At 59.6% G+C, this 25285-nt stretch overlaps 1 protein-coding gene across 2 annotated transcripts; it reads left to right on the plus strand.

Moving 5' to 3' along the window:
• The first annotated feature begins 1049 nt into the window (after positions 1-1049).
• Positions 1050-22162, plus strand: HAPLN4 (hyaluronan and proteoglycan link protein 4). 2 transcript variants are annotated; one of them, XM_084614589.1, is made up of 5 exons: positions 1054-3503; positions 8142-8247; positions 11485-11847; positions 13590-13892; positions 19339-22162. In XM_084614589.1, exons 1-5 carry the CDS (start codon positions 2982-2984, stop codon positions 19683-19685), a joined length of 1641 nt encoding a protein of 546 aa, XP_084470715.1. In that variant the 5' UTR covers positions 1054-2981; the 3' UTR covers positions 19686-22162. The 2 variants fall into 2 exon arrangements, with proteins under 2 accessions (XP_084470716.1, XP_084470715.1); XM_084614590.1 differs by lacking the exon at positions 13590-13892 and having other exon boundaries at positions 1050-3503.
• Positions 22163-25285: the final 3123 nt, after the last annotated feature.

The following is a 25285-nucleotide window of genomic DNA, read 5'->3' on the forward strand; positions in this document are numbered from 1 at the left end:
TTCCCTAGTCATGCTGCAATGCTTAAAGAAGGGAGGTGCCAGAGACCCTCCGTAACAAACCGTTTACAGAATAAAATCATTTTGTGCTGTGACTTTTTAACCCTGCTGTGGCTGGATACTTTTTCAGGTGCTCACAGTTTCTGCTGCGGGGGGTGGATCGATTTCCTGAACTGTGCTGTGTGGTTCTGACAAGGGTGCTCACTGAGAAGTCTCCCCGCCCCCCACAGTCTCCAGCCCCTGAGGGGATGCTAGGTCCTCATCTGCCCTGAGCTCCAGTGCGCGGTTTGCTACAGAATAGGGCCCTCCTGCTTTCCACAGTGGCTACTGGTAGGGCCTAGCTGAGCCCACCCCCACCCCCCAGCTGCAGCCAGGAGCAGTGGGGCTTGGCCCCCCTAAGGAGCAGGTGCTCAGTGTCTCACGTTGGGCCACCACAACCTGCACAGCTCCAAATCAATGAGCCCTTGTGGGACGGTGCCTGCCCAGGGGAGGCAGAAGCTGGGCCCCTTCCCCACCCTTATCTCTTCACAGCCTCCATGGGCTGCAGTGTACCAGAGAGGGCTCAGGTGTGGGGGTGGGGTGGGGGGGCAGGGCTGGGTCTGTCCAGGGTGTCCTGAGGGTTCCAGCCCAGGATGCAGAATGGGGGGATGATGTCCCATGTGCCTGCTGCTCCCCTGTCTGAGCCCCACGCTCCCCCTTCTCGTGTGCTGCCCTGAGGCTCTGCTCAGGCCCGACTCAAACGCTCCCCAGTCCAGGTCTGCGCCAGGGTCCCCCTCCCAGAAAAATGGGGCATGGGCAACCCAGCCCTCTGGGAGACAGCGGGGAGCAAAACGTCTCGAGCTGGGGCCAGGCTTTTGTGCACGGTTGCCAACTTTCACGCAGTGAATAAGCACCCGACTTTCACGCCCAAAATCAAGCGAATCCCATTTCAAAACAAGCCAGTCCCTAAGAATCCCAACACTTTATGTGACTAGATCCGCCCGGCCTGCAGTCTGGGACTGTGGTGGGCCTGCTGTGCACCCCTGACTCTCTCCCCCCTTGCCCCTGCTTGCTCCCCACCCCACTTGCCCCTTCTTGCTGGGAGCTGATAAAAAAAAAAAAAGGAAAAAAAAGCAATAAGCTTTGAGCCAAACAAGCTACAAGCCAAAAACTAGCCAACAAGCAGCTCACAAGCCAATTAAGCCAAAAACAAGCCCAGTTTCTGCATTTTGTTGGCAGGTTTGGCATGTCTGTGTTTGTGCTGCAGCTCTGAGCACTTGGCCCCTTGACTCGGAGAGCTGCCCAGCCCAGCCGGGGCTTAGGGACCCACCATGCTAAGAACACAGCATGGTGCAGGCCAGGGCAAGAGGCTGACAGGGACCAGCTCCAGCACCCCCCCCCATCTCCCTCCCCCACACCAGATCAAAGTCGTGGCCCCTCCCATTAACGTGCATTCCCTGCACACATGCCGGCTAACACAGAAGCCTGGTGTGTGGGCCAGAGACCAAGACCCATGCAACCAATTTAAGTTCTGAGGGCTGCACTGGGAGCTAGAACTCCTGGCTTTGGAAGAGAGTGGGGTGAAGTGGTTAGAGCAGGTACTTGGGCGTCAGGATTCCTATCCCCAGCTTTGATGATTCCACTAACCTGTCTGTGCCTCAGTTTCCACATCCATAAAGTCTAACGTGTCCCTACCTCCAGCAGGGGCAGCTGTGGAGTGTATCTGCATGTCCATCACTGTGTGAGTCTGTGTCTAACCACTCATGGCTGGGTGCCTGGAGCTGTGCGTGCGTGTGCGTATTCACACATGCTCCTGTATGGTGTGCATGCCCGAGGGACCTGCAGGCGCACTAGTTCCTAGGGGTGCGGGTCCACAGCTGCGAGTCACTCACTTGTTTATGCCAAGGCTTGGGGGCGGTTTTGTAGAATTCAAGCGAGTTTCCTGAAGCTTGGTGCTTTGGTGGGTTGGTTTGAAAGCCTGGGAGCTTCTGGGTGAGCCCAGCGACCCATGGGGCTCGCTACCTCTGCTGAACCTGGCGCTTCCCCCACTCGGTGCCCTACGGCCCCAGGGCCTTAATTAGCACATGTCTGAAAAACAGACAGAGGCTGGGGCGTGATCCCCCCATCCTGTCGCTCATGCCGCCGCAGCGTGAGCCCCGAATCCCAGGGGCCTACTCCCAGCAGCGGGAGCCACCCCCACACGGGGCCTGCGGCAGTGACATGCGGGGAGCAGGGCGAGGGTCTCTGCCCTCAGAAGGCCCCGGTGCAGTGGCTGAGAAGTGGGGCACGGAGTGAGCAACGCCTGGGGGACTCGGCAGCCAGGCTGCAGGGTCGCAGCCCAGCCGGCGCTCAAGGGGCTCAGGCGAAATGCAGCCTTGGCCTGCTGCGTGTTAGCTCCTTCTCCTCTAACCGCTGAATGCCCCTGTCTCCCTGTGACCCCGCGGCACCCCCCGGAGATGAGGATTGAGGCCAGGCCGCCTGACTCCCAGCCCCTGGCTCCAGCCTGCAATGATGGCCGTGCAATGCCACCTGGCCCTTCCCCTGCCTCACCAGTGCCGCAGCCTGGGCAGAAGTCGGGGGGGGGGGGGGGCTCTGGAGATGCCCTGATCAGTGAGGGGATCATGTCCTCCGCAGCCCGGGAAAACAGTGGCTGGAGGGGGGGCCACAGCCAGCTCCCCTTGCCCTACCGGGGCAACCCCTTTCAGGTTACAGGTATCCCATCAGCTTGTCTGCTGCCCCCTAGCGGCCACAGCCCGGGACAGCGCGCACCTGCTCTGCCTGTCGCGCAGGAGGGCAGGTGGTTTGGGGGAGCTGGGCAGCACAGGCAGGAGGGAGCCCTGGGGAAAGAGAATGAAGGAGCCCAGGGGGCTTGTGGTTAAGGGCCCTGGGCCTGGGTTCAGGAGCTCTGGGTTTAATGCCCAGCTCTGCCACTGACTCGCTGGGTGGTCCTGGGCGAGTCACTGGGTCTCTCTGGGGCTCAGTGCTCCAGCTGTAAAATGGGGTGAATGATCCTTCCTTTGTCTGTCTGGTGCATTCAGGCTGTGGGCTCTAGGGGCAGGGACTGTCTCCTGCTGGGTCTGCTAGTGCCCGGCACGAGGGGCCCTGATCGGGGTGGGGGGTCTCTAGGAGCTCCCCTTTTCGCTGTAGCAGACCCACCCCATGTCTCCCCCCACGGGCAGAGCATCCTGCTGTCTGCGGCACAGCCCCAGCTGCCAGCTCCCGGCAGTGACCGAGCCCGGCTCCTTTCTCCTTCCCAAGTCGCCCCCCCCCCGCCCCGTCCGTCCCTCCCAGCCCATCCGCAGCCGATAACTGCAGCGGCTCCAGTCCCCCGCCGGCCCCGCTCCTCGCCTGGCTGCGGAACTTTCTCTCCGAGCAGGGACCCGGCGCCCTCCTCGCAGATCCGGCTGGGGGCGGCCCAGGCAGGGGGAAGGAGCCAAGCCCGCGGGCCCCTCGGATGCACCGAGCCCACCTCCGCCAGCCAGGGGCTGCCCTGGGCCGGACCCCGCGCGCCCTGCCCCGGGACAATGGTGAGTGCGCCCCGCGGGGTCACCTTGGGCTGGGCGCGGTCTGCGGGGCCGGATCGGGGCCCGGGGGGGGGGAGCGACAGAGAGCAGGACTCGCGGGGGGGGACACAGAGAGCAGGACTCGCGGGGGGGGACACAGAGAGCAGGACTCGCGGGGGGACACAGAGAGCAGGACTCGCGGGGGGGGACACAGAGAGCAGGACTCGCGGGGGGGGACGACACAGAGAGCAGGACTCGCGGGGGGGGACACAGAGAGCAGGACTCGCGGGGGGGGACGACACAGAGAGCAGGACTCGCGGGGGGGGACGACACAGAGAGCAGGACTCGCGGGGGGGGACACAGAGAGCAGGACTCGCGGGGGGGGACGACACAGAGAGCAGGACTCGCGGGGGGACACAGAGAGCAGGACTCGCGGGGGGGGACACAGAGAGCAGGACTCGCGGGGGGGGACACAGAGAGCAGGACTCGCGGGGGGGGACGACACAGAGAGCAGGACTCGCGGGGGGGGACGACACAGAGAGCAGGACTCGCGGGGGGGGACACAGAGAGCAGGACTCGCGGGGGGACACAGAGAGCAGGACTCGCGGGGGGCGGAATGGCCTTTGATTACCCCCCACACACCCCGGACCGATCTGCAGCTGGGGACCGGGCAGCTGAGCAGAGAGGATCCGTCCGTCCGTCCGTCCCCCACACCCGAGCTCAGGGAGCTGCAGATGGAGCTGGTAACCCTGCGGGGCCCTGAGCCTGGAGGAATCTGGGTCCCCTCTGCCCAGCTGCTGCCCCTGGATTCAGCTCATGCACGGGCACAGCGGCCCCCGGGGGATCGGCCCCCACGCCGCGGCCCGGATTGGGGCCTGCCGGGTACCCCGGGGCGCGCAGCTCCGCCATCCGCTGCAGTGCAGCGCCTTGGCCCTGGCTGTCCCCAGCGGGGCCGGCTGCCGGGACCTCCCTGCCAGCAGCTGCGGAGGTTGCGTGTGGGGTTAGCGGAGCCAGAGGCATAGCAGCTGCCCTGTACCCCACTGACACGCTGCATGCCCAGCCGGCTGGGGGAGCTGGGGCCCGGGGCACCATGCCATCCCAGCCCGCTCTGATGAGACTGCCCTGGCAGCCCCTGCGGCTGAGACCCGTCAAACTCATTCTGCAGAGAGCAGCTGCCAGCCGGCAGATCTCCCCTGTGGGCCAGAGCGGGGTTTGTGCCAGGAACAAAGGCAAAGTGGCCTTACAGCCTGCCCCAGCCCCCAGCAGCATCTGCAGCGTGACCCCCAGCTCTTCCCTGCTAGGACCCCCTAGCCTAAGGCCAGAAGGGACCCGCATGATCCTCCATCCCCGTACCCCACAGGCCGCCCCCACCGCCCTGCACCCGGAACCCAACAACTGGACTTAGACCCCCAGGGGACTAGGCCTTTGTGTGGCAAGGAACAGGAGGGATCCAGGTGCACCAGTGACCCCCCACCCCCACAATGGCAGGGAAATGGTTAAGTGAGATACACCGAGCTAATCCGGGCAAGTGACCCACACCCCATGCTGCAGAGGAAGGTGACTCCCCCCACCCCAAGGTCCCTGAGACTCTGACCTGGGGAAAATTCCTGCCCGACCCCATCCCTGGCCAACGATTAGACCCTGCCTGAGCATGTGGGCCTGAGAGAGAGAATATTCGGTGCCACCTTGTCTTTGTTGTGGCTGGATCCCCCAGCCCCCATGGCTTTGTCCTTCCAGGTGTGGGAACTGAACCCCTGCATGTTCCTTCTTTCTAAGGGGCACGGCAGATGCCCTGGCTCTGGTTGCCAAGGGCAGAAAGGCCACAGGTCCCAGCCTGGAGGGGATGTTTGTGTGTCAGCAAAGCTGCCCCACTCTGCCCAAGGCCAGTGCTCTGCTCTGCTGCTCAGGGGCTGGCAATGACCCCGGGCCAAGCGGGCAGGACTCACCAGCATTCCACACCCACATGGCACGCCTGTCGCACAGGTGCAAGTGACTGGGAATCACCGTCCCTTGGCACGGCCTCTTCCCACGCAGTTGGAGGGACCCAGGGCTGCACAGGGGAGCTGCCCCCCAGGGGCAGTGGCCATCCTAGGGATGGACCATTCCAACCGGCCACGCTCAGCAAGAGTCAGTCTCCTCTCCTGCCCCAAGACTTGTCCCCTCTCATGTGTCCAGCAGGTTCAGTGCTGGGAGGCTGGGTTCTGCCTTGGCAGCCACAGGGCAGGCTGGGACCTGGGCACCTACACCCCACCCCCTTGCTGGTGAGGTCCCCTTGAACCCTCCGTGAGGAAGGGGTCAGTGAGTGCAGGAATAGCCTCCCAACATTACACTGGGCCAGAGGGAGAAATTGGGAACGGCCCTCAACCTTTCCGAGCTGCACGAGGAGTGTGTCTGGGCGGGGGGAGCATTCAGGAAGCAGACACTGTAGCCCAGCCCCACGAAAGGAGGGAAGTGAGAGCAATTCCCAAGGAGTCCTGGTCCCAGAAACTACCTGCCAGCTGCTTTCTGTGGCCAGCAGGGCCTAGTGGTCAGAGGAGAGCTGGGCTCTAGCCCAGACTCTGAACGCAGCACTCTGATGGCCGGGGCTGGAAAAGCAGGGGGGCTGTGGGTTAGGACTGAGGGTACCAGCAAAGCGGGGTGTGCGGGGGAGCCCACAGCTGGGATAGCAGGGGGCTGCAGGTCAGGATTGAGGGGCACTGGAAGAGTGTGGGCGGGGGGAGAGGGGAGCCCAGGGCTAGGATAGCACTGGGGCTGGGGGTGAGGACTGAAGAGCATCAGCTGAGTTATAATAGCAAGAATTAAAAAATAACAAGAGTTTGGGAAAAGAAAAGGAGGACTTGTGGCACCTTAGAGACTAACCAATTTATTTGACTAACACGGCTGTTACTCTGAAAAGAGTTTGGGACTGGCTCGAAAGCCTCCTGTTTCAGGACATGTGCTGCCCTCTAGCTAACGGGGGTCAGGAGAGGACTTTCCCTGGGAGCAGGTTGTCCCGTCACCGTAGGGCTTTTACTGGAGCTGCTGGTGACAGGACACTGGCCTGGATGGACCCCATGGTGGATCCAGTGGTTAATCATCACCCTCACTTAACCATTTCCCATCTGAATGGGACACAGGAATCTGAGAATTGCTGCATCGGGCCAGTTTAGCAGGGGTTGTGGTGGATTCTCCATCACTGACAATTTTTACATCAAGATGGGATGTTTTTCTAACAGATCTGATCTAGGAATTACTTCGTGGCAGGTCTCTGGCTTGTGTTATACAGGGGATCAGATGACAGGATCACAATGGTCCCTTTTGGCCTTGGGATCTAGGAACTGATGAATCTCTGTGTAGCCAGGATGCGGTCACGGCCCACGCTGGCCGGGAGAAGGAACACGAACATCTAAGTTTGGGAACAGCTGATCGGCCCCCTCTCATACACAGACTCCAGCTTCCATCCCACCAACTACATCCTCATTCCGAGGAGTGGCCCACGTAGATGCTCAGAGCAAAGGGGAGCAGTTGGGGGCTCAGAGAGCCCCATGGTGCAGCCTCCCTGGGGTGGAGCGGGCAGCCCAGTTCGGTGGAGGAGCCAGCTGGGCACCATTCCCTCACGCAGTGCAATTAACCGGCTTCAGAAATAACAGTTTCGAGCAAAAGCTGAGCGCCCCTGCTCAGCAGGGCAGGTAATAGGTGCATTAGAGCCAATTTCATCACCTGCTCTTGATTCAATTTGCTTTAATCAGCCGGCGTAATGGTGTATGGCGCTCCGAGCTGGAGACAGCGAGGGGACAACACCTCCTTTCCCTCGTGTGGGCATCCCCTGCCAAGCAAGGATGGCACGGGCCTGCGCGGCAGTGAGATTCAGGCAGCACTGGCTGGGAGCTAGCTGTGATATCGTGCGCTTGGGGACCGCCCAGCACCCTGCGAGCACAACCAAAATCTACAGAGTAACTTGGGACGCTGGGACCCGCTGCAGGCTGGGCTGGGAGCCACGTGTCCAGCTGGGTGCAGCCCGCCTCATAATGGTACCCAGCTGCTGATGGGAGCGGCTGAGTATGTGTAACTCACATGGATGCCACGGGGCACTGTCTGGTGACACTTAAACTGAGTCAGAGGGGGAGTGGTGCCCACCCGCACTGCCCAGCTCCCAGTCTTAAGGCACTTTAGAAACATCCATCTCTCTCTCTCCATCCATCCCTGGCCATATCTAGCTATCTATCCATCCACCCTTCTGTTTCTGCATCTGTCAATACCTTGTCATCTGTACCTCTCTGCTGTCTGTCTCTCATACTCTCAATCCGTCTATCCGAAACTCCACCCTCCCTCTCTCTCTTGCACTCACCCCCAGTATCTGCCCCCGTCCCCTTTGCGTACTGGGTCACTCACGCTCGATGCCAGGAAAGCCACTGTCCTGGGCGCTTTGGGCTGGGCCTGGTTCTGCCCTAGCCTCGAAGGAGTCCCTGCAGGTTGTGTCACTGTCCAACATCCCTTTGCACAAGGGTCAGCCAATGGAACCTCCACGCCCCCTTTGCTCTTCAACCCTGCGTAGGCTCCGGGGGCTCTGGGGCAGGCCTGTAGGGGGCGCCGGTCTCTCTAGGGCATTAGAGCTCTGAGCCAGGCCTGAGAGCCAGGCCTGCCAGCCAGGGGTGAATGGGGGTTTCCTCTTCTCTCTGCTAGATGCAGCCTGTGTGCCGGGCAGCCACCCTGCTGCTTCTCATCGCCGTCCTCTCCTCCCCGCCAGCGCTCAGCGAGAGGGGGCGCAAGAAGGTCATCCACGTGTCAGGTGAGTGAGGGGCTGGCTCAGCCAGCTCCCCCAAGATGGGGTCTCCCCCCCACTTTGCTCGCTAAGGAGGTCTCAAGCGCGCCCACCCCAAGGGAATGGTCACCTCAGGGGAAGGGAACAAAAAATGATCCACACAGGGCTGGGAAGGGATGGTTCCAGCCCAGAGACATGGGGAACTGTTGCCATAGAAATATCACCCAAACATTTTCCCTGAGGCACCAAATGGGGAAACTGAGGCACCGAGCAGAGTCACATGGCCAGTCAGCGGCAGAGCTGGGAACACAACCCTAGAGTGCCAGTACCCAGCACTGGCCCCCTGCTCCAGCCCATCTCTCACAACTGCACCTTTAATTCTAAGGGCCTCACTCACTCTCCCCCCTCAGGATAAGACAGGAGGCTGGGGAGGGGAGTGGGGGGCTCTGCACCCAGCACCCCACAGGTAGATTTGATTTCCACCTGCAAAAGTGTATAAGACCCTCTTTCCCCTTAAATGGACAGGGCAATTGTCTAGTGCCTTTTAGGCTGGGATGTGGGAGATCCAGTTTCTATTCCTGACCTACTGCGAGACCTTGGCAAGTCACTTCCTTGCTTGGTGCCTCAGTTTCCCCTCCCACCCTTTATGTATTTAGTCTGTAACATGTTTGGGGGCAGGGAGTGTCTCTCACTCTGTGTCTGTGCAGCCTTTGTCTCCTACACAACAGGCCAGCTGAGGTCTCCAGGGGCTGCTTGGCTACAGGTACTGGTCTCACTTTATAGGAAGGCAGTGTTTCTAAAGGGTGCATACATGAACATGAGATCTTATAAGAATATTACTGACTCAGCGAGTACTTTGTGGGATGGTGATAGGAGCAGTTGGCTGGTACAGGTGGTTCTAAGAACTGGTCAAATTTTAATGAAACCAGATTTTCCCATGAAATTGTATAGTTCTGACAAAATTTCCTTTTGAATGTTTGTTTGTTTTAAACCTGCTTTCAAACTATCGATATTTTCAAAAGGGGAAATTTTGATTTGTCATTTCAAAGTGACTTTGTGTGCAGACATTGACTTTATTTTCTACATCAACCAACAAAACAACAACAATAAAAAACGTAAGTTAAACAACAAGCACAAATTAAAAGTCATCATTTTAAAAAGGGTCAAAATCAAAATGAAATGTTTCAACTGACCAAACATGAATTTTTTTTAAATTTTCATTTAGTGCAAAAATTCAAAATTTTGGCTTTTGGTCCCAATTTGAGCTGAATTTTTTATTTTTTAAATCTCAACATTTGTCATGAGGTGCCATCTCTGGTTGTGAGCACGTCCTTCGCAGTGTTAGAGAGGGTTATAAACTACGGTGCCACATACCATTGATCTGTTGGACTCTGACAATCACGTAACCACAATTAAAGCATCTAATCCTCAGTTATTAACCCTTGATAAACTATTTATAAATGGAACCTTCCTATACAGTGTCACCCAGGCAATAATGGCTCTTGGGCAGGTTTTTGCCCCACTACCATTCTGTTGGCACTGCTGGCACCCAGCTTGGGACCGATGTTCCCTCTAATTTTTGACAGGCCGTGTGCACAAAAAATTTCTTCTGTGCAAATGTCTGTGCGTGCGGTGTTTTGCCGTGAGCGCAGGGTTTAGGATCTGTGTGTGAGCGCACCCGTGCATGGCTTCGAGGGAACGGTGCTTGGGACTGCATCAGCCAGGCACTGAATCTGCAGTGCAAGTCCCCTGGCGGAACCCCAGCCCCTGGGACCCTGCTTGGGAATGACCTGCCTGCAGGAATGACTCCTGGGAGGGAGGTGGCCGTTAACGCGCCCAGCCACCCTGGCTCTGCTGTGTGACAGGCTCCACCGCTGGGAGCGAGCACCTTCCCTCCGCCTTATTCTGGGGATGCTGCTTTGCCCATGGGATTGAGGCCTCCAGCAAGCAGTGTCTTTGTTCAGCCTGTCGGATGGGTCCCCTCTCGCTCCCCCTCACCCCGATTTCTCCGTTGTATCACATCTCATTAGAGATCAATCTCATTCTCAACTGGGCCATCTCCTTTGTGCTACCAGAATTGTACCAGGTCCAGAAGGGTTAATAAACTCCCTGTCCCCACCATAGGGCATCAGCAAGGTTTGAACCCAGGACTTCAGCACATGCCTCTGTCTTCTGAGCTACAGGAGTAACTCCATCAGCTACTAGGAGTAGTAGGCTGTTATACTACAATGGATGAGCTGCAAAAGGCCTCAGCCAAGACTGGGCAACCCTCGTGCTGATGCTACACAGACACAGTGAGAGACAGGCCCTGCCCCAAACTGCTGACAGTCTAAACAGACAAAGGGTGTGAGGTCTGAGGCACAAGGACATTAAGGACCGTGGCTAAGGTCACACAGGGAGTCTGTGGCATAGCTGGGAAATGGACCCAGACTTCTGTAATCGCAACCTGCTGCCTGCAGCCCAAGCCCAGCCATCTTCTTCACGCCCCTAATGCAGATGCACTCCAATCACTTTAAATCTGGTTCATATCCCTTTAGCGCCATTCAGTGACATTTAATATCGATTTAGTTAAACGGGTGCAATTTCCTAGGATAGCCAAGGCCAGCCGGAGAGCAAGGGAGCGTGATGCAGAGAGACTTGGAGTCAGAGAGTCCCAGACGAGCGGTGGAGAGAGCATGAATCACCTTGTTTTCTTCCCCAATAACAAGGAAGCTTTATTTCCTCTCTCTGGAAATTTGTGGTGCATTTGCAGGGGTGGATTCGTTCTTCCAAACCCCCCCACCCCCATCCCCACCCCCCAGCATCCATTAAGGAGCTGAATCGCTGACAATGGACACAAGCTTTTCCTAAGGTTGGGTCCGTTTGTCTCCGGTCACCTCTCTAAGGGCTGTCTGGCCGTGTGACAGATGGACACCCTCCATGAACGTTTAGCCGTCACCTTCCCCCAGTGCTGCAGGCCATCCTAGGGCAGACAGCTCCCAACACGCGTGTTCGTGTCCTCATGTGACATGGAGAAGCGGCAGCTTTCTCATTTCCAAGCAACCCGGGAGGTCGAGATGGAAAAGCCCAGTCAGACCATCCAGCCCTTCTCCCAGCCAGTGTGTGAAACTCACACCCTGGAACGTTAGCAGAAGAGTTTTGTACTTTTGGTTCCCTGGTTGGTTTGCGGTTTGGTGCAGCGGGTCAGGGCAGAAGGTGGTGTGCTGGCTGGAGGAAGGGTGTGTGTCCTCCAAAGCCACCACTAGCCTTTGTGTCTGTGTGCAGAGGATGAGAGTGGGGCCGTGGTCGTCCAGACGGCGCCTGGGAAGGTGGTCACCCACCGGGGCGGGACCATCATCCTTCCCTGCCGGTACCACTATGACATGTCAGCCCACGACCCAGCCGAGATCCGCCTCAAGTGGACCAAAGTGATGGACCCGATGTCTTTTGTGGACGTCTTCGTGGCCATGGGGAAGGAGCGCAGGGCTTTTGGGAGCTACCGGGGGCGCACGGCCCTGCAGGAGGATGGGACAGGGGACGCCTCCCTCATCATCCGCAACGTCACCCTGCAGGATTACGGGCAGTATGAGTGCGAGGTCACCAATGAGCTGGAGGACGACACGGGCATGGTGAAGCTGGATCTGGAAGGTAAAGGGAATCCCGGAGACACTAGCAGGGCCGCATTCTCCGGGGGCCTGCGAGCCCCAGGCTGCATTGCACACCCAGTTTTGTGTGCGCCGTTTTGCACGCACACATGGCCTGACCACCCAGCGTGTGCTCATAAATCCTGTTCGCCAAAGCTCTGAACTGCCGCGCCCGGCTACCGTATGGAGACAAAACGACCGTGCTCACCCACCTAGGCCACGTCTACACTACCACTCACGCTGGCGAAACGTATGTAGCAGTGCAGGTGTGGGCTTGCTAGCGTAGGCATGGCCTGAGAGTCTGGTTTTGCAAATTTTACTCCCGCTGACATAGCGCCATCTACACCGGCGCTAAGGTGGGTGTAATTTAGGTCGCTCAGGGGTGTGGATTATGCACACTCCCGAATGAGGTAAATTATACTGGAGTAACCTGGAGTGTCCACAAGGTCCCGGTGTGGCGTCCATGCAATCAGAACCCTGAGTGGCGGCACATGTCCAAGCGAGGTCATTAGCATACACCTTGTGTCTGAGGTTCTCAAAGCATTGTTGCAAACAATCGCTTAGCCTGGGGAGGGAGGAGTCACCCTCTCTTTGCAGCCAGCCAGCCGGAGAGATACGTGACTTGGCCAAGGTCAGAGAGAATGACACAGCCAGGAATAGAACCCAGGAGTCCTGACTGCCCCGTCCTGTGCTCTAACCACTAGATTTCACTGCCCCCAGGCGGCCAGACTCCCTTCTGCCCTGCTGTAATCACTGCCACACTTGGTTTGCTTTCCTCAGAGCTCATCCACCTTGCTTCAGGCTGGCTAATGCTGGATCGGCGGGAGGGTGATGTGAATGAGCGTGGGAGGACAGCACGACCTGGAGCATGCCTCTCTATCACCTCACTCTGCAGCCTGGCAGAACCCAGGCCCCGGCTCCGGGCAAGGTGGCGGAGGAGCCGATGCCTGGGGTGGCAGGGCTGAGAGATGCATCCGTCACTCCGGGCTGCGGCGCCGCTCACCTTGTCCTACTTTCTTTTCAAAAGCAAGCATTACGTGCCCGTGCCGGAGAAAAACCCAGCAGCTGCCAGGGCAGATAAGTCCCATCACCCACGCCGTGCCTGCCACGCGGACAGCAGCCCCACGGCTGGCGTCGGCTGGTATTAGGCTCAAGCTTTGGGTGAAAGTTCAGGCGGTTCCTATTTTACACAGGGGGGCAGGTCTCCCCGGGGGTTAGAGCAGGGTGCGGGGACAGATGGGCACTGGGAGGAGAACGTGGTCATGTGACTAGAGCAGAGGACAGGGAGCCAGGCCGCCTGAGTCCTAGATCCAGCTCTGGGAAGGGAGTGGGGGCTAGTGGTGAGAGGAGAGGGGCGGGGTGACAAGGAGTCTTAAGTTCTCTTCCTGATTCTGCAAGGAGGCGTGGGCTGGAGGTCGGCTCACAGGATCAGGAGGCAGGAGGCCAGGCTTCCCCTGCCAGCCCCAGAACAGACCATTGGTCCCTCTAGCCTGGTATCCCTCCTCCAGCAGCGGCCAATAACCTATGCTTCGGGGGGGGGGGACCGTAATACACTTGAGAAATTGTAAAGTAATGTCCTTGAGGAGGTGGGGGGAGAAATCCCTTCCTGACCCCTTCAGTGCACAGCTAGGGCCCTGAAGCCTGAGAGCCAACGGGCCTTCGCCCACCCCCCGTGCAGCTCCCCATTTGGCGATTGCTGTAGGACCCCCCCAGCCAGCGCCTTGCTCTGCTTGTGTGTCCCTGTAGGAGTGATCTTCCCGTACCACCCGCGCCTTGGCCGCTACACCCTCAACTTCCAGGAGGCCCAGGAGGCGTGTCTGGCCCAGGACGGCATCCTGGCCTCCTACGACCAGCTGCACAAGGCCTGGGTGGAGGGCATGGACTGGTGCAACGCCGGCTGGCTGGAGGATGGCTCCGTGCAGTACCCCATCTCCAGGCCCCGAGACGAGTGCGGCCGCAAAGACACCCCAGTCGGGGTCAGGAGCTACGGGTACCGGCACAAGGAGGACGAGCGCTACGATGCCTTCTGCTTCACGTCCAACCTGAACGGTAACAGCCCCCTTCCCTCTGTGGGGCAGGGCCAAGGGGGCAGGTGCTGAGAGACGCGGGGCAGCTGCACGCTGAATGCTCAGCAAGAACGTAATACTTAGTGCACGTTGGGTTTAGCAGAGCGGGTCACGGTCATTATCCTCGCTTTACAAAGGGGGAAACTGAGGCACGTCGTGTGGGGTGGGGGGGAAGGGAGTGACCTGCACAGGGTCACACAGGCAGCTGTGGGAGAGCCAACTCCCCAGCCTAGTGCTTTGCCTAACAAGCCGTGCTCCTTGATGCTGTATTTTCTTACCCCCCCCGCCCCACAGCTTCAACTCAGGTGCCCCATTCTACTAGGGGCTCATCCTGCCGCGTCTCAGTGCCATACAGCTGGGCACTAAGCTGTGTGACTCACATCTGTCACATGGGATTTGGTGTCTCTCCCCTCCCCAACGGGGGGATTGTGCACACCAGGGAGGGCTTTGGGATCTCTAGAGGTCTGCACTGCTGTGTTTGTGTTGGAGAAAGCAGGGCAGAGCACCACCTGGAGTGGTGGGCTGGTTTGGGATGGCCCCTTGTTCCTGCGGGAGTTCATCCTGCTGCTTGGGAGTGGCCCCTGAGGAAGTTCTGGCCCCTGCCCAGACGAGTGTTACCCTTGTGGCAGAGAGTTCCACAGGGCCTGATGAATGGAGCTGCCGGCCACTGTCCCCTTCCTGGAGCTTGAGGCTCTTTTCTTCCCTTGCTGAGAAGGCCTGAGCCCTTGAACATGACTCCTCTGTGGGCTATGGTCGCTCAGCACTACTTTCTAAGCGGATCCCCCTCCCTGCCTGGGATTGGGAGGCTCCCCTCCCTGCTGGTGCATGCCCCGCGGGTCCCCTGGGGGCACGGGGCTGGTGGAGCTGCAGGGAGGTCTCATCAATGGGCCGCTGTCGCCTCTCAGCACGGGCATGCTGATCTTGCTCTGGGGAGAGCAGAAATCCTCCTTTAGGCCATGCATCTCTCCCTGCCAGACCCCCGCCCCACCAAATCCCAGCCCCCCAGAGCAGCGGCTGTTCTCTGTCCCACCCAGGCACTGAAGGACCAGGCTGCATTCCCAGATCACAGGAGGCTGAATGGGGAAGAGAACGGCCCATCCCGGACCCTGGGCAATAGCCCTGGCCTCAGTGGGTTTTGGCCCTTTAATTTTATTTATTCCTAGCCTAGCCTTGGCATCATCCCCTCCTTCTCCTCCCCCGTACTCCAATCCAGCAGGTTTCAACCTTGTTTCATTTGCAGACCCCTAAAACGTTTCAAATGCTGGTGCGGACCCCTTTGGAAATCTCAGACACAGTCTGAAGACTCCCAATCCACAGGCTGAAAGCCAGTAGCCCAGCCCATCACCCAAAGACTCCAACAGCCTGAAATGCTAGGGAAAGGGGGGAGGGCTGAGGCCCCAGGGAATTTAAACACTCTGTACCTGGCTGCAGCCCCCGGAGCTCAGGTGCGGCTGGTGGCGTCCTCCCTGCCTATTAGCCCAGGGTGATTGGCTGCTGAACGTGCCTGGTTCATTGCCTTGGGATTACGGGGAGTTAATTAGGCACTAAAGCTGGTGAGTGAGCAGCACACTGGGTGGTTACAGCTCTCCTGGGCCTATTATGCCTTTAATAGTCACGGCCACTGCTGTGGGGTGGAAGTGGAGGGCACGGATTAAAAGAAGGGGTGGGAGGAACGCCAGCACCCCCCAAGCGTGGGTCAGCCTACGCTGCCTCTGAGCCCCTGTGCTGCCCCGGTCCCGGCGCACAGACTGTGGGATCGGGCCTAGATCCTCAAAGCAGAATTGAACCTACCCACTGGACTACGCTGCCTCCCTGGGCAGTGGCGTGGGGATCGGCTCAGAACTGAGGCAGCTCATCACCTGAATGGTGCAGCCCTCTGCACTCTACCCCCGTCCCCTGCTGTGGATCAGTGTCACACGATGGCTTTTAAGCACCCAAAGGCTTCCCAGGGCTCCTTCCCGCCCCGCCCCCCAGCCATTGATCTGGGCCCCTCAGCTGCTGGGGTCTCGGCCTGCCTGCCCTTGGTGCTGCGTCCTGTGGAAGTCAGTGAGTTCACTCAGCTCTCCCTGGGGCGGGGGGGATGGGACAGGGGAGGGGTTGCTGTCAGGGCAGCCCCATGGCTCCCCCTGCCCCTCAGCCTTGAGTCTCAGCCCCCCCCACCCCCCGCTTCCTGGCCCCAGGAAGCACCAGCTATTATTGCTAAAGGGATTGTTTGTATCCACCCCCTGCCACCTAAGGGAGGAGGGAACTGCAAAGGGGTCCCTGCTGACACGAGCTAGGCAGTGCTCAGCCTCTGGGCAGGGTGCTTTGGAGAGAAGAGACCCTTCCACCACCCCCCTCCCCCCAGCTCTCTGTAGCAATGACAGAAGGAGCCCAGGGGTCTCCGGTGGGACCAGGGGATGTAAACATGGTGTTGGTGGGAGGTGCCCCGAGTCCCAAATCCTCTCTGTACCCACACGAGAGGGTGGGATGCCGCGGCAAAAGCCTCTCCCCTCCCCACGCCCCCATCTTGCCTTTGGGGGTTCCGTCCCCATGGCCTGCTCAGCCCTTGGCCTCTCCGCTCAGCTTGCCAATGAGGGGGCCCAACTGCCGGGGAACCCCAGCGGGAAGTGGCTGAGACCCTTCCAACTCGTTCCCCTCTATTCGACATTGGTGAGGCCTCATCTGGAGTACTGTGTCCAGTTTTGGGTCCCACACTACAAGAAGGATGTAGAAAAATTGGAGAGAGTCCAGCGAAGGGCAACAAAAATGATTAGGGGACTGGAACACATGACATATGAGGAGAGGCTGAGGGGACTGGGATTGTTTAGTCCGCAGAAGAGAAGAATGAGGGGGGATTTGACAGCTGCCTTCAACTACCTGAAAGGGGGTTCCAAAGAGGATGGCTCTAGACTGTTCTCAATGGTGGCAGATGACAGGACAAGGAGTATGGCCTCAAGTTGCAGTGGGGGAGGTTTAGGTTGGATATTAGGAAAAACTTTTTCACTGGGAGGGTGGTGAAACACTGGAATGCGTTACCTAGGGAGGTGGGGGAATCTCCTTCCTTAGAGGTTTCTAAGGTCAGGCTTGACAAAGCCCTGGCTGGGATGGTTTAGTTGGGGTTGGTCCTGCTTCGAGCAGGGGGTTGGCTAGATGGCCTCCTGGGGTCCCTTCCTACCCGGATAGTCTATGATTCTATGAACTCATCTCACAGCTGGAGCTGGAGAATGGCGCTCCGCCTGCCGTCCCCAGCCCCGGCCTTCTCTCTCTCTCTGTTAAAGGTGATGGGGGTTTTAAGCTGTCGGCCCCCTTCTCCACACAGAGGAAGGAATCCCAGCTGGGATTTGGGGCTGGGCTAACAGCAGGAGGGAGCGAACCCGAGGGCTCTCGCTTCCAGCAGCTCTGGTGCTGCTAAGTGGCGAAGAGGGAGGCATCTCTTGGTGTCTTTTAACGATGGCTTTTATTGCCAGGACAGCTTGACGGCTGCCACATAAATCTCCTCCCTTAGCGCTGGTTTATTTCGCCGTCGTGGTGTGTGGCTGCTGGGCGCAATGGCAGCCCCCCCCCGCCCCCCGGCGAAGCACTCGCTCGGGCTCTGAAAAGCCCAGCCTCCATCGGGGGCTTCCTGACGGGCCAGAGCTGGGGACCAGGGGGCTCTTTCGCTGGCCTGTGTGCGGTGAGTTTGATGAGCCTCAGCCAAGCTCCTCATGCAGGGGAGTCCACCCCACTACAGCCAGTGGTCTCAGGGTGGGGGGTGCCTCCCTGCTCGAGCCCACGCTGTATCCACCCCCCTTCGTCAGGAATTGAACCCCCGGCCCCTGCCCCTCCAAGGCACTGAGGGACAAGAGCGGCTGCCCCCCTTTTGCAAAGCCACCCCCAGCCCTCACAAATCCCAGAAGGACTCAATGCAGACAGAGCCGCCCCACACCTTGGGGGGGGAACCTCTCCCCCAGGGCAACAGCGGGAGAAGCACCAGCATGTCCACCATCGCCTGACTCTTCAGAGCGGCTCGGGGCGCCGTGGTGGCACAGATGCAGGTGCCGTTTACACTAGCTCCCGCTGTCAGCAGCACTGGCTTTAGTGCAAAGAGGCGAGGTTTCCGCGATGGACAAGGTCCTTTGTGCTGTAATTCCTGCCTCCCCGGGGCAGAAACAGGGGAAGGAGAAGCAGGTAATTACAACGGACAGAGGCACGGATGATGGATGAAGCCAGGGCTACACAAGACAAATCTGAGCTAGAGGGGCTGTCCCTGTGCGTAAATTACAATACTCTTTGGCTGGCAGGGCTGGGGGCGGGGGGGAAGGGAGGTGGAGTGCGGGAGAGGGGCCTCTGCGGATGTTTATTTAATCATGGCAGGCGGGATAAATAGCGGATGTAATAGCTACAGGGACTCATCACCGGACGCAGCGCTGCATCCCCCATCAATCTCGATGTGTCTAGGAATTAATTTCCAGGAGCTGCCTTTATTCCTCTGCAGCCAGGCTGGCTCAGCGTTCCCCTGTTCGCTCCCCACCTCTGGCTGATGAAGGCCTAGCCCTGCCTGTGTGCCCCTCCCATCCGGCTGGGACTGATAGGGCTCCTTTGCCAGTTTGCCCATGGGCGGAGGGATCGGGAGAGGCAGTGTGGCATGGCTGGATCCCAAAGCCGGGGTGGGGAGCCAAGCTGCACCAGTGTCCTGTAGGGCAGAGAGGGGACCAGGCTCGGGTGTCGTGGCTGAAAAGGGGATTCTTTCTCAAGGCTGCTGGACACAGATCCACCCTGGGGTCCTCTCGGACTCCTCAGCTCCCTTGTGCTCCCAAGTGTCTACAGCTCATGGACCCAGGGGGCGTGGGAGAGATCCTAATTCAACATCCCAGTGGGGCTGGAGCTCTGTCCTGGCCTCAGCTGCCGCGGCCCCCAGCACAGGGGATGTTGGCAATGAAGCCACAGATCCTGCTCCCTCCCGGTCTCTGAGACCCATGGCTAACGGGGGCTAGTCACTGCCTTGACATGACCCAGCACGGCACCGTTCCTTGCTTTCTTTCTTCCAACAGATGCTAGACAGGGCCATTCAAGCCCCTCGAGAGGCCGTGTCCCCCTGCTAGGTCTGAGACCTGCCCTGGCATCTTTGGTCATGGAGAGGCCGATCCTGGAGCTAGACGTGTAACTAGTCCCTCCTGGCTGCGCTCACGCTTCATGCCATGGTGACAATGACAGGGTCCCATGGCGGGGACCCCTCCCACCAGTTACAGGCATGATCCACAGAGGTGCCAAGCACCCATGGTTCCCCCAGAAGCCAATGGGAGCTGTGGGTGCCAGGCCTTATGGGCTTAAGTCCTGCCCACTGTACGTGGTTGATGCCCTGGGCCCGGCATGGCCAGTCTCGGGCCTGGTGCCCTGCACCTCTTGGCGGGGGAGAGGCGGGAGGGAGCTCCATCCCTTTAACCCAGCTCCTTCTCTTCCCCCTCCAGGCAAAGTTTACTTCCTGAAGACCTACCGCAAGCTGAGCTACCCTGAGGCCCTCCAGGCCTGCAAGAAGAACGGCGCCAGGGTGGCCAAGGTGGGCCAGCTCTATGCTGCCTGGAAGATCCAGCTGCTGGACAAGTGTGAGGCGGGCTGGGTGGAGGATGGCAGTATCCGCTACCCCATCGTCAACCCCCGGGCACGCTGTGGGGGCCGGGAGCCCGGCGTCCGCAACTTGGGCTTCCCGGACAAAAAGTACAAGCTCTTCGGGGTCTACTGCTACAAGAAGGCCAGCGAAGGGCCCCCCAAGGACGGCAGGGAGGAGCCGGGCAAGTGGAGGCCTCTCCAGGTATAAGAGGCAGCCATGGCCGCTCTGCTGGGGACAGAACCGCTCTTGCAACCATCAGACGAACGCCGCAGCTGGAGAGCTGCTACCATAGTAATTCGCCCCCGCCCCCCCATCCCTTCTCACCTGGAGCCGGCTGTGAGCCAGGACTGTGGTACTGGCCACCGAGCCCCAGGGACCGGGCATTTCTTGGTAACAGCATCACAGGAAACAGAAGGGAACACCCCACCCCCCTTATCCCTTTCCATAGCAGGTGGGGACGGTCCCACGGCATGGCAGGCTGGGGAGGGGCTCTGTGGTAGAGAAGGGAAGAGGGCTGGAGGGGGGACCATGCAAGCTTCAATTCACTTGCTTTCTCCTGCAAACCGACATCCAGCCCCTGCACTCGTAGGGGCCGCTCCTGCCACGCTCTGGTGCAGCCGCTGCCCCCCTCGCTAACCCAACCTCCGGATTCCTTCTTGGCTTCACGCTGCTGTGGCTAGCGCTGGGAATCTAGTTTTTGGCCTTTCTCTGCTTGCGGAGGGGGCAGGGCCGGGCTGCCGCCCCTGCAGCTTTCCCAGGATCCCCCAGGCCAATGCCACGCTCCTGTCTGGGGCTGGGGGCTGTTCAGATGTGGTGCACACCCGCAGCGCTAGGGTGGGTCCTGCTGAACCGGACAGGCCTTGGGCCCTGCTCCTCCCATGACTGTGGAGGATGGAAACTCAGAGGGGGCGTAAATGGGAGTGTAGCTCTCGCCCCACGCATGGGGGGCGGATGCCCAGAAGATTAATGCCCTTGTTGGGGAGCGGGTGGATGGTGCAAAGTGTCCGCGTGGGATGGCACCGCCCTGTGCAGTTTACGGCCCACGCGCTCCCTGTCAGTGCTTCAGCTAACGGCACCGGAGCAAAATCAACAGCGTCCCCCTGCCCGCAGCGCTGCGAAGAGAAACAAGCGTGAGGGTGTCGGAAGAGACCAGCTGCTCCCCTTGCTCCCCTGGATCTGCGCAGCTCGGCACGGGTCCTGCTGACAAAGCTCCCTAAGGGACCAGACGGCGCATACTCAGCACTAGGTTCAATGCAAAGCCCTTGAAACACCCATGGAAAGGCCTATGCTCCCTGAATGTACCCGGCGCAGGAGGGACAGGAAAGCAGGCACGTTGAGAGCTGGACTCACTAGCGTAAGCTTTTCTAGAGCAAAAACCCTTTGAGGTACATGTAAAACATCTGGCTGAATAATCCCATCTGTGGAGTTTAGTTTAACATTGTAACATAGCCATGCAGGAACTATGCCATGGTCAAGCAGCTGATCTAACTTTACAGGGACAGAACTCTGACCCTCCCCCTTCGAAAACCCACTTTGAGCTGAAGGAGAATCCCCTTAGCGCTATACAGTACAGGGCATATGGTACTCAGTGGTACAGCTCAGATTCCATCTGTGGGCGGTCGTCGTGCTCCACCCACACCAGCCTGTTCAATACGATAGGTGGGGTGAATCACCTTGCCACTGAGCACATGAAGTTAGGCACTATGGGAAAGCAGGAATCTGGCAAATCGGGCGTGGTTAAGCTCAAACAGGCACTGACCACTGCAGTAGGAAATTGGTGTGTGGGTGCTTTGCCGTGAGCTGCAGTGTCCAGGGCTCGCCCAGGGCTGATGCTTGCTGCTGTCCCTTAAACAATCAAAGCGCAGGTGGGGTTTTCCCCCCTCCCGGGCAAAGAAAAAAGTGACTGGATTTTTCAGTCTCCACAGTGCTGTCCTAAGAGATCCCCAGCCAGGGGCCCCCGTGATAGTCCCCTGAGAAAGGGGAGCTACTCTGTGGAGTCGGGGCGACCGATGGGGATTAATACAGCATCGTGATATAGGGCCCAATCCTGCCAGGGGCTGAGTGCCCTCAGCCGCCACTGAAATCAGCACCACGCAGGATGGGCTCGGCGTGGGAGAGAAATCTAGTGAGGGGGAGGAGCCAGGAGAAAGGGGAGGAGCCAGGGAAAGGGGGCAGGGATTTGGCTTCCCCCTGCCCTGCAGATGCGCGTTGCCTCCCAGGCCAGGGCAAGTGCAGGGGGTCGGCCGTGGTCACCCCGGTGGCTCGCAGTGTGTTTCCCTGCTCGAGGCACAGAGCCCGTCCCGCTGGCTGGGGCTATCTGCCCGCCCCCGATGCATGCAGTCCATGTGCCGCCTCCCGCTCTCGCTACAATGCTGCGTCGCTCAGAGATGCCGTGCCTGTCTTCGTTTTCAGCTGCAAGCGTGGCCGGGCGAGGGACACCACCCGCGACAGGGGAGGGAGCTCCGGGTTCCTCTGCTCTGAGTGGAGCAGCAGAACTGATCAAGGTCTCCGTTCCCGCGACTTAGGGCCAGACGGCAACTGGGACGGGCCTGCAGGAGGCTCTCAGAGCCAGAGGTCACAAATAGGCTCCCCAGATCCACTGGGGCTTCCCTTCTGGCCAGTGGGGGGTCGGTTGTGGTCGGGGAGCTAATGAAATAAAGGCTTGGCTGTTGAGTGAGAATGAACTGTGGACTCACGTCTCTGTACCTGGCTCTCCGGCTCCTGGGTCTCTCAGGCAGGGCCTGGCTCCAGTCGAACTTCCTGGCTAATAGGAACAAGGCACATTGATGTGCAAGGTGCTGCACGATGCGCAGGAGAAACAAACATGCCGCGGCTCTGGGGTGCAGCGCAGACGCTTTTTAATGGTGCGGGGGGGGGTGTTTGAGAGCCAGTTCAAGCTGCGGTGGGAAAGAGGGAGGGAGGTGGGGCCCGCACTCCTGCTCCTCTGGGATCGCTTGGGAACACAAGGTGGAGGGGCTCTGAGAGGGGGCTGCATTAGCAGCACCGTGCCCCCCAGAGCATGTGGGTCAGCGCCCACTTGAGGGGGGGCAAGCTCAACCCAGATCAGTCACTCACCCTGGAGCTCTCTCCCCCCAGCCCAGCCCCTGCCTGACTGAGCGCGGCCCCAGCCGGAGGTGGCTGGTGGCAGGATGGGTGTGTCCCCCAGTTGGGCCTGCTCAGTGCAGGACCAGGAGCTCCTCTCCCACTTTGCAGCCTGGGGGCCTGTCAGGCAGCATTCGGTGAGCAACCAGCTTTGTTTAAACTTCGGGCAACCGGGGATTCCCCGGGGCCAGCCACCCTGCTGGGGGAACCTGCAGCCAAACCAGCACCGCTCCCTCTCCCTCTCCATGGCCCTGCCTCTGCTCTCGCGTCTCTGGGTCACTCCGCCAGCGCCGGGAAGGCCGGGAGTGGGCCTGGCATCGCTGCCCTCTGCCGCAGAACCCGCGTGTCATAAGCGCAGCCGGGAGAGCGCCAAATGCAAGCGAGGCGGGGAGCTAATTTGCATGATTGCAGATAATTTGCATACTTGGCCTGGTGGGGGGTTGCTGGGCGAGTTTGCTCCCACTGCATAGGGTGTGTTGGGGAGTCCACAAGCCAGTGCAACATTCCGGGGGCTCCCTAGGAGTGTGGCGCCCCCACGGTGGCTTATTTGCATAATTTATGCTGCAGGAAATGCCCTGACAGCTGAGCCATTGATGACAAGCCGGGACTGCTGGGCCGGGCTGCATGGGGGGTGCCTGCTCTCAGCAAAATTCACATGGGCTGATCCAGTTACACTGCTCACCAACGGGGTGGGGGCCTCTGAGCCAAGACAGCTCAGGGGGCTGAGAGGGGGTGAGCGCACCCCAGCCCCTTGGCTCTCCAGGCGCCCTCCCCTTCCCCGCCATGGAGGCTGAACCATGACCCCTCAATCAGGATGGGGAATTGGGGTTCTGGTTTGCTGCATTATAGATATATGGGTCTGACCCCAAGCTCTGATCTGGACCCAGCCTAGTCCAGGAGGGAGGTTCTGGCCCACAGCGAGAAGATCCCAACTGCCAGCAAGTGTGGCAGGGTCCGCTCCCCTCCTCTGGTCTGGTCCTGGTGTGCCAGATCCAGTCTCTGGCCCTGGTGGGCTCTGGAGCATAGAGGGCTGGCTGTCAGGAGTGATTCTCCCCACTCCCTCTGCAACAGGCAGCTGCCGAGATAGCTGGGCATGTCAGGCTGATAGCACCTGCCGGCACCTTTGAGGGCCTGTTTGCAGCCGCGAAGTGGCCTCTGGAAAACGCAGACTTTGCCTGAGTGTGCTGAGCACAGCTCCCGGTGAGTGGCTTCCCGGCCCGCCCGACGTTCCCAGGGCTTTGCCAAAGGGCAGCGGGGCTAAGCAGATATCGTACATGCCATCAGTAGCAGTGTCAGGATCTGGCTGGGCAGGGATCAAGCTTCCACATGCTGCTCCTGGCTGCAGCCCTGGGCACTAACCCCCACAGGGGCACCCAGGGCTGCGAAGGGGCGTCGAGCAGCTTCGCGAAAGGTTCGTGTCCCTCCCATTGTGAGTGTCTGTGAGCGTGTGCATGTGTGACCTGCTGAGCTGTCAGGCGAGCCCCAGAGCTGCCGCAGGAATTGCTCTGCCAGGATGACTTGCAGATGGTGGAAGATACCCGATGGGCAGCCCCGCTGGCTGATGCCACAGGATGGGGATAGCCAAAGTGCAGATTCCACCCACTCCCCATGCCCCATCCCAGCAGGGGGGGGCAGTGAGTTGCAGACGGCCTGGGTCTCAGTGCGGGGGGCACCTGGCCATGTGGAAAGGGACCAGGACCCATCAGACAGCCGCAACGGCGGGTCACCATCCCGGGTTGGGTTGGAACCAGCCACCGAGAGGCGAAAAGCCCCGCAGCCCTTTCCACCCCCTCTGGGTCAGGTCCTGCTTCTTGTTTTTGCCTTTGCCCTGTTATTGCAGTTGCCCCGAGAAGCTTGAGCTGCATTCAGGGCCCCGTTGGGCCAGCGCTGTACAAACACAGGTGGGAGTCCAGCTCTCCTGAGGCCCAGCCCAGTGGCCTAACCACAAGCCCCCACTTTCTGCCCTCCTGGCCAGCCAGCCCTTGCTCCACCAGGGACGAGGTGGCCACGTCTTGTTGGGTAAAACCAGCCTCCCAGCTGCAATCGGCGCTGCCCTTTAGCAGAGCGCTAACTCTGACGGAGAATGGCCAAAGCGCTTGTTTTCCACCTAGTGACGTTGCTCAATAACTGGCCTAATTCTCTGGAGTTTAGGAGCGAGGTGCCCCCCACCCCGCTCTTCCTTTCTTCTTCCCTCCCAGCTCTCTGCTGCTGTGTGAGAAGAGGTGCTGAATGCTGGCGCCCGGCGGCTCTGGTTGGGGCTGGCGAAGCAGGCAGGCCTGGATTCTGGTGGCGTTTTATCTCCTGCCAGGGGGGCTCGAGCACATTTCATTCATCATGTTTATTGACTCCAAACGCTGGTGGAAATAAATAGCTGCCGGAATTTGAAGCACTGGCAAGCTGGCCCCGGCTCTGCTCACAGCAGCTCTGCCATGGCGAAGGGGCGGGGGACCGGAGCTCTGCTGTGCTGGGTCTGGATTTCGCTGTTCGAAAGGGGATGTGAACCGACGAGAGCGAGGGGACGGCCACAGGGCCCTGTAGCAGGATGGATCAAGCGCACGAAGGGGTCTAAAACAAGGCGCCTCATTTTGCAAAGCGAAGAGAGAGGCTCCCCCTGCCCTGCTCCCCCATAGCTCCCTCCCCCCTGGAGCAGTGTCCAGGGGGTGGAGGGGAGGAACTGGCAACATCCCTCCGGGAAGGGGGGTGGC

Source organism: Lepidochelys olivacea, assembly GCF_965140295.1.
Source record: "Lepidochelys olivacea isolate rLepOli2 genome assembly, chromosome: 25".
Classification (NCBI taxonomy): Eukaryota; Metazoa; Chordata; order Testudines; family Cheloniidae; genus Lepidochelys; species Lepidochelys olivacea.